The sequence below is a fragment of the Vicia villosa genome, linkage group LG4 (assembly GCF_029867415.1).
Source record: "Vicia villosa cultivar HV-30 ecotype Madison, WI linkage group LG4, Vvil1.0, whole genome shotgun sequence".
NCBI lineage: Eukaryota > Viridiplantae > Streptophyta > Magnoliopsida > Fabales > Fabaceae > Vicia > Vicia villosa.
In genome coordinates, this window is record NC_081183.1 from 146,058,001 (window position 1) to 146,067,210 (window position 9,210).

At 46.6% G+C, this 9,210-nt stretch overlaps 1 protein-coding gene across 1 annotated transcript; it reads right to left on the bottom strand.

Annotated features, from left to right (window-relative positions):
* Positions 1-4,594: 4,594 nt before the first annotated feature.
* Positions 4,595-6,505, bottom strand: LOC131598024 (uncharacterized). The gene has a single exon (XM_058870673.1). The coding sequence runs from the start codon at positions 6,503-6,505 to the stop codon at positions 4,595-4,597; it is 1,911 nt and encodes a 636-aa protein (XP_058726656.1).
* Positions 6,506-9,210: the final 2,705 nt, after the last annotated feature.

Consider the following 9,210-nt stretch of genomic DNA (forward strand, 5'->3'; position numbering starts at 1 on the left):
GTTTGGATCCTTCTGTTCGTCAGAGGTTCCTTGTGCAGGATGCTTCGGCCGTGGTCCGTCTTTTGGAAATGGCCACTCTCTATGCTCGCTCGGCGCCCTTGTCAGCGGAAGCAGCGAAGTTGCTTCAGGAGCAAGTAAAGGTGAGTGCCTCTGCCTCGGAGGAGAAGGACCGATTGCTGAAGGAGCAGGGCGAGGAACTGGACGCGGTGAAGGCTCGGTTGAATCAAAAGGAGGCTGCTCTGGTGGACGTGCAAGGTCAATACACTTTGCTCTCCAAGACTTTGTATGGAACAATGTTGTCTTCTTCGGTTAGGGAGGCCTCTCTTCGCCGTTCTCAGGCTCCTGCTGAGGATGAGTCGGAAGAGGAGAAGGCTCTTTTAACCAGGGCAGACTTGATTCAGTACATCCGAGTCTTGGGAGGTGACTGTGTGGCGGCTGCTGAGGATACCTATAACTCCACTGTGGCTCAACTTAAACTGAAGAATCCGGGGGTGAAGTTGGTAATCGAAGGTATCGGGCCTTACCACCGTGTGGAGGGCGACCGGATTGTTTCTCCGGCCTTTGGGGAGGAGTCCGTGACCCAGGGAGCCGAGGATGTCCAAGTCGAGGAAGGTGTTTGAAGTTTTTCTTTGTCTAAGTGTGGGGCCTGCGTGCCAGTTATTTTGTAATGTTGTTTCTCTGGGGGGTATGCCCCCCGTTTTGATTCTGTATGTACAATTTACCATCTCGGTCTATATGGCCGTAGTTGGGCATATTTGCGGGTTTTTCGCCCGTTTCGTATTTATTGCACTTAGTTTTTAACGCTTCTGCTTTGTTTTCTTTGAAACTTGTGCGCATGCGTTTTCTTTTTTGGGAAACGTGTTTATTGGTTCCCAACGTATTTTCATTTTAATGCTTTTTTCGCTTTCCGATACTGTTGTTCCCCTTCTTCCCATATAAAAGGAGGTATTATGGACCTCTCTTTCTTCATTTCTCGCAGGGATGGGTGGAGCTAACAAGAAAAAGGTATCTTCAACCTCGTGTTCCCGTGGAGTGAAGAACGTGAAGGAGAAGAAGAAGGCTTCGACCGGCTCAGCTTCTCGTTCTCGTGGCTCTCTCAGTTCAGATGCTCGTGCTCGGGCGACTGGTGTGAGAGTCGTGGTTGACGCTAATGGTTCTGAGACCGAGTGGGATGAAGATTGGTATCAGTATCTTCACTCGGAGGAGTTTGCCAATCGAGAGGAGTGAAGTGTTTTCTTTTTAATTGTTTGTTTTGTAATTTCCCATTAATGGATGAATAAAACACTGTTCCTTTGTGTATTTGTGTTGCATTTCATGAAGATTTGCTCGACTTATGATGTATTAATCGCCCAGTGTATGGAACTGTGGTCGATTACCGGGGACGTGTGCCTGGCATATGGCGAGTCTCGGATTTCGTTGTATTGAGTTCCGAAGCTCATGGCGTGAATGGTCCCTTCGCGAGCGGGGCGTTCTGCCATCATGGTACTTGTTTACGACAGGGATGCTCGGTATACGGGCCCCCCCCGAAGGACAAGGAGTCTGTTCGATTAATAGAGCAGACTTCTGCCGTTTTTTTCATCTATAGGTGCTCGGCGTGTACCAGGCTGTACCTGTGGTCTTAACTGTAATATTGTATAAGCTTTTCGGCGTTCCAGGGTCGAGCGAGTTCTTCTCCTTGCAAATTCTCTAAGTAATATGCCCCGTTTTTTGTCTTTTCCCGGACACGATAGGGGCCTTCCCAATTCGCGGCCAGCTTGTCTTCTCGGGAATCTTTGTGGTTTCTTTTTAACACTAGGCTGTCTATTTTAAATTCTCGTTTAATGACCTTAGCGTCATGTCTTCGGGCGATTTTTTGCTTAAGTGAAGCTTCGCGTAGAGGGGCCCCAGTGCGAATTTCTTCGACCAGGTCGAGCTCTTCTCTGATTGCCTCGGTGTTACTCTCTGTCTCGAGTGGCTCTTCGATGCGTCTAGAGGGCACATGTATTTCGACGGGGATCACGGCCTCCGTTCCGTACGTCAGTCGGAAGGGGGTTTCCCCGGTAGTGGAATATGGTGTAGTGCGATAGGCCCATAGGACGTTGTGCAGCTCTTCTACCCATCCCCTTTTTATTTCGTCTAGTCTTCTTTTGAGGCCCCTCAAAATCACTCTGTTGGCGGCCTCTGCCTGCCCGTTTGTTTGTGGGTGCTCGACTGACGCAAAATGTTGCTTCTTACCTAATTTCGTGACGAATTCTTGGAAGCGCCCGTCTGTGAACTGGGTGCCGCTGTCGGTAATGATAGCTAATGGTACCCCGAACCGGGCGAGGATGTTTCTTTTGTAGAAGCGCAGTACGTTCAAGGATGTGATTTTGGCCAGTGGCTCGGCCTCGATCCATTTGGTAAAATAGTCGACCGCAACTATGAGATATTTGTTCTGATTGCTTCCGGTCACGAACGGACCGAGGAGATCCATTCCCCACCACGCAAATGGCCAGGGAGACGATAAGGATTTGAGTTCGTTGGGGGGCGCAAGGTGCATGTCTGTGAAACGCTGGCATTTGTCGCATCTCTTAACATATTCTTTGGCGTCGTCTTGCATCGTCGGCTAATAGTAACTTGCTCGGAGAGCCTTCCGAGCGAGTGATCTTCCTCCTAGATGTTGGGAGTTGAATCCTTCGTGTATCTCTCGGAGTATGTGGGGGACTGTGCCCTCGTCTATACATTTGAGGAGAGGTATGTAAAATCCTCTCCGGTAGAGGCGATTTTCGACTAAGACGTACGAGCAAGCTCGTCTTCGGATGGTGGAGGCCTCTTTCGGATCGGCGGGCAAGAAGTCATTTGTTAAGTAATTGTACACGGGGGTCATCCAGCAGGATGTGTCTCCAATTACGTTTACGAGTGAGAGGGAGAATGAGATCTCGGTGCTAGGTTTTGGTAATATCTCCTGGATTACGGATTTGTTACCTCCCTTCTTTCTTGTGCTCGCTAATTTTGATAGGACGTCTGCCCGAGCGTTGTGTTCCCTTGGGATGTGTTTTACTTTGGCGCTCCTGAATCGGGCCAGTCTTTCTTTTACAAGGGCTAGGTACTCGGCAAGGGCTTCACTCTTGACTTGATATTCGCCCGAGATGTGTGATGCGACAAATTGAGAGTCGGCGAATACTTCAATATCTTCGGCTTCTAAGTCGTTTGCAAGGCGCAACCCGGCTAGCAGGGCCTCATATTCTGCTTGGTTGTTGGATGTTGGGAATGATAGTGCAAGGGACACCTCTATGAGGGTTCCTTCTCCATTTTCAAGAATGATCCCTGCTCCGCTGCCGGTCGAGCTTGAAGCACCGTCCACGTATAAGGTCCACCTTCGGGCGTTGTTGTTTGTTGTTTCGGGGAAGGCCATTTCGGCTACGAAGTCTGCCAAGACCTGTGCTTTAAGGGCTTTTCTTCCCTCGTATTTGATGTCGGACTCCACAAGTTCCAACGACCACCGGAGCATTCTCCCGGCCATGTCAGGGCGTGCAAGCAATTGTTTTACGGGTTGCTCAGTTCGTACGACTATGGTATGTGCTAGGAAATAGTGTCTGAGTCTTCGGGCCACGGTTATTAACGCGAGTCCGACCTTTTCGATCCGTTGATATCTGATCTCGGGGCCCTGGAGTGCTTTGCTTGTGAAGTAAATGGGTTTCTGGCCTTCCGAGGTTTCTCGTATCAAGGCCGCGCTAACGGCCTCGGTGGCTACGGCGAGATAGAGGTATAAGATTTCTCCAGCTTCCGGTCTAGATAAAACTGGTGGGCTAGATAATGCCCGCTTGAGATGGGAGAGGGCGCGTTCGCACTCTTCCGTCCATTCGAATGTGGTCTCTTTGCGGAGGAGTTTAAATAGTGGTAGGGCATGCTGCACGGATTTGGCCACGAATCTAGATAGTGATGTGAGCATGCCATTCAAGGTTTGGATTGACTTTTTTGAATTTGGAGTGGGTAAGTCTGAGAAGGCCCTGCACTTATCCGGGTTGGCTTCGATTCCTCTTTCTGTTAAGTAGAAGCTGAGGAATTTTCCTGCGCGGACACCGAATGTGCATTTTTCCGGATTAAATCTCATTTTACACTTTCGGGCTTGCTCGAAAACCTTTTTAAGGTGAGCGGCGTGATTGGTTTCCTGTTGGGATTTGACGATCATATCGTCCATATAAACTTCGAGCATATCACCTATCTCTGCTTCAAAGACTTTGTTCATCATGCGCTGGTACGTCGCACCAGCGTTCTTCAGACTGAATGGCATTACGTTGTAGTAATAGTTGCCCGATTCGGTCATGAAGGCCGTATATTTCTTATCAGTTTTATCCATGGGTATTTGATTATACCCGGAATATGTGTCCATGAACGAAAGTAATTTAAAACCAGCAGAATTATCAACTAGTTTATCTATGTTAGGGAGAGGATAAACATCTTTTGGGCAAGCCCTATTAAGATCGGTGTAGTCATTGAACATGCGTCATTTTCCATTTGAATTTTTAACAAGTACAACATTGGAGAGCCAAGTAGTGTACTTGGCCTCAGAAATAAACATGGCCTCTAGGAGGTCTTTTACAGCTAGTTCGGTTGCAGCCGTTCTTTCCGGTGACTATTTTCTTCTCCTCTGAGCGACGGCCTTGCAAGTCGGGTCATTGGTCAGGTGATGGCAAGCTACCTCTGGGTCGAGCCCGGGCATTTCTGCAGCGCTCCAGGCGAATAGATCGGCGTTCTCACGGAGGCAAGCTTTGAGTTGCCTTTTGGCCAGGTCTGGCAGGTCTGATCCGATCTTGACTCCCCTGGTCGGATCTTCTCCGAGGGCTACGAGCTTAAAGTCTCCATCTGGAATTTGCCGAAGGATCCCTTCTGATGCGCCTGAGTTGATGCTCTGCTCGGGTTCTCCCAGAAAACGACTGTCGAGGTCGATAGTGTCGATGCGGGGCATAGATTTGTTGGTTTCTGAAGTAGCGTTGGTTGTTGTCTTCTCTTGGGCCGGTGTTTTTATCGCGCTCAGGCCCTTGGCGGAGGCTTCGAAACACCTTCTGGCTGCTTCGATGTCGCCGTGGAATGTCGCTACTTGTCCTTTGGTCGTATAATATTTGAGCTTGAGGTGTACGATTGAGGGAACCGCAATTAATTCGGCCAGAGTGGGGCGTCCGAGGATGCACTGGTATATTGATGGGCAGTCGATGACCAAAAATTGGACTTTCACTGCCCTGGTGGTCTCTGCCGACCCGATCGAAACTATGAGTTCCACGAATCCCCACGGCTTGGTTACTGTGCCATTGAATCCTTGTAGGTCCGATCCTACGTATGGTGTAAGGTGACTGTCGTTCAGCTGCAACGTTTTGAACAATTGGGAGTACATGATGTCCATTGAACTTCCCTGGTCGACCAATATGCGTCGCACGTCAAAATTAGCCATCCGTGCTTGGATGAGGAGAGGGATGGTCGCATTAGGTGCTCCTCCGAGAAACTCTTCTTTATAGAAAGATATTGAGGAGGGACTGCCTTTGGCATGGTCGGAGGTCGAGGCTATGTTTGCGCTGGCCGAGATTAGCTTGTCGAACTTGCGTTTTACGGATCCGATGGTCAGCTTGCTGAAACCCCCGCCTGATATAACCATTGCGGACGGGAACCTCTCCCATGTGCTATGGGAGGAATAAGTGGTTGCTGCGTTGGCCCAGTCAGGGAGGTAAAAATCTTCCGGCCTGGTAATGCTCATGGCCACTTGCATGGCGGGCGTATCCTCCGCCGGCTTTTCCTCGGTGACTGGCTTAGCTTCTCTAGCGGCCTCCTGCTTCTTCGCATATTGCTTCAGATGTCCCTCTCTGATTAATATCTCTATGTCATCCTTAAGGTGGATGCAATCCTCGGTATTGTGCCCGTGGGCTTTGTGGAAACGGCAGAATTTCGATTTATCCACGTTTGGCCGGGCGGGCAAGCTCTTAGGGAACTGGACCTTGCCCGTCTGAAACTCGGCGTTTGCGCATTCGTTCAAGATGCGCTCCCTCAAAGTGTTCAGCGGGGTGTACTCTCGAAATTTCCCCACAGGGGCTTTGTAGTCCTCGAGGTCCTGAGTTTTATCATCCTTCTTTTTGTCAGTTCCTCGGCGAGACTCATCTTGGCGTGCATTTTTACTGCTCTCTTCGTGCCTGGAATTGCGGACGGCGTGGGCGGCTTCTTTTTCCTCATACTGTATGTAGGCTTGGGCTTTGAGGAAGAATTCGTCAAGAGTGGCTGGGGTTTCAATTCCGACGGCTTTAGCGAAGTCCGAGCGTGGTCGGAGGCCGCGCTCGAGCGAGAACTTCTTCATATGGGCAGTGGTGGATACCTGTACGACTTCTTTATTGAATCTTTCTATGTACGCCCGTAGGGACTCGTCCTTTCCTTGGATAATGGCTTCCAAGGAGGCTTCTGACTTTGGGTGTCTTCGGGAGGCCGTGAAATGTCTGGAAAAAAGTTTTCCGAGCACCCTCCATGATGTGATGGACTCGTCTGGCAAACTTTTATACCAAGTCATGGCTCCTTTTCGCAGGGTGGTCGGGAACAAACGGCATTTAATGGCGTCGGGCACTCCTCTGTAGTCGATAAGGGCGTCGATGTTCTCAATGTGCTCGTCTGGATTTGTGGTCCCGTCGTATGTCCCTAACGGAGGGGGTTTTTCGAGACCGGTTGGTAGGGGAGCCTCTAGAATTGCCTGGGATAGAGGACCACGGCGCCCTTCCTCGTCGTCGCTGGCGGAGGGAGAAAAAGATCGACTCTGGCTGCGCCTACGTCGCCTCCGGTTGTCGTCGTGTTTACCCAGGGGTGATCTAGACCTCCTTCTTGGCCGGGGGGACTGCGAGCGATGACGGGAATGCTGATCGCTCGATCGTTTCTTCGAAGATGGATCCCCATTCTTCTTGGGGGAAGGGGACCGTGGACGTTTCTTGGTGACCCCTTCGCGTCGAGAACGGGTTTTGTGATCGAGGGAGTTCTTGAACGACGCTTCTGTTCGAGGGCCCCGATTCGGCTACTTTGCTGTTGCAAGAGCGCATTGGTCTGGGCAAGAGCAGCTAGAACAGCGTTTAGGGTCTGGTCTGGGGGAGTCTGCCCTTTTGAGAGGAAAGAGTTGCCCAGATTTTCTTCGTGGTTGTCCTTCCTGCTTGTATCTTCGAAGCGATGAGATTGATCATCTTGGAGATCTTTAGGGGAAGGGGATGCTGTGACACCGTCTCGAGGAACGGTGTTTCTGGATGGAGGAACGATGGAGATGTCTTTTTTCTTGAGAATTGCAGCGTCTAATGACGAGGGATCTTCGTTATTGCCGGCCATGAGTAATAATTTGGTTATAGCTTTGGTTCCTAGGTTCTTGCAGGATGCAAGAATGGATCAAGAAGGTGCAAGAAAGAGGAACGGGGAAGCTAGATTTCCCACAGACAGCGTCACTGATCTTACCGAGCAGATCAGATGGCCAACAACTATGAGGTCTTGAAGTTCGGGATGATGAAGATGGAAAAAAGGGTTGTACCTGCAAGGCACTCCGATGCCAAAGTAAGTATGTATTCCACAAGGTACAACAAAGTATTAGGGTATTTTGGGTAAGAAAAGATTACCTTGCCCTCTGTATGTAGAGGGCTATCTATAAGATGTTTTGGCGAGCGGATTGGACTCCTCCTTCTGGGGCGGATATTCAGGAGACGCGTGGATTGGTTGTTTACCGAGCATGAGGGGTCCTTGTGGTCGGTCACTTGACGTGTTTGCCCAATTGACTGGATTGGGCCGGTCCAGAACAATACCGATGTCGTCCAACGCAAGTGGTTGATTATGTGTGACAAATCTATAACTTCTAATGACTCTTCATTTTCTAATACATTAATATTTTTCATGTAAAATTATATAATATATATAATATATAGAGTATAAAAATTAAAATATATCGTCGGAGTCGGGAATCCACGGGGCGGAGGATACATTTCCAATTCCCGCCCCAAAGTGTTATCGGGGGAACTTTTCCCTCCATCCCCATCCCCACGGGGAAAAAAATCTCCAACTTCGAATCTCCGCACATATATTCCCCACAGAGATCCCCATTAACAGATGCAATTGACATCTCTAACTACTGTCGATAGTAATAGTAATAGTAGGTGTAGAGATTATTATGTTAAAAATCTCTTTCATATTATACATATTAATATTATTTTTATAATTATCACAAGCCCCTAGTTGATAGTTTCTTCCTTTTCTTAAACACATCTAAATTTGTTTGGAGCATTTCACACAAATTAAGAAATATAATTATTATTTTATGAAAAAGTGAAATAATGTATAATTTTATAAAAATGTCTTTCAATAACTACATTGAAAAACGAAATTAAGAGTATGAAAAAAAAAGAGTAATAAATGATATAGCGTATATTGGAAAAAAATCTATTAGTGTTGTATTGAAATTGTAAAGTGACTTATAATATGGAATAAAAAATTTCTCCAAAACAATTTATAATTTGGGATGGAGGGAGTAAAAATTTCACAATTCTCAATACATGATAAGGAGACTATAGTAAAAACAATATTTTTTTCTCTTCTTTATATACACTTTTCTTAATCTGTGTGAAATGATGTGCTGAAACATTTATTGTGGGACGAAGGGAGTAATGATTATTAAAAAAATAATGCACACACATCAATTTCTCTGAGCTTATACATATAAGGTTTATTGAAAGTTAAATAATTTAATATATTGAAGATGTAATGAATGTTCATAAAAACTTTAGGCTCTCTTTAGTAAAAATAGTGGTTGACTGATAAACTAGTTGATAGTTGATATCTTATGATTGATCGATGATGGCTGGTAGCTTATATAGCTTACACCTGATGATTGATGCCTGATAACTTATATTTGATAAGCTAATTGAAGTGCTTGATAAAATTAATTGTTCAGCTAGCTGATTAATTAAAATAACATAAAAGACATTTAATGCGTAATTATTTTATTTTAAATTAAAATAAATTATAGAGGGTAAAAGTGAATTTTAGTTAAAATAATAAGGGTAAAAGTGGAAGAAAAAATGATAAGATATAAGCTAAAACACTACTCCACCGTCCTAAATTATTTGTTGCAATGACCCGCTTCATACAGATTAAGAAACAGTAATAAATGAAAGAGAGATAATGATGACTTTACCAAATTATCCTGATTAACTATTGGTGTATTCGAAATAACATTAATATTAAGTGAGAAAATAA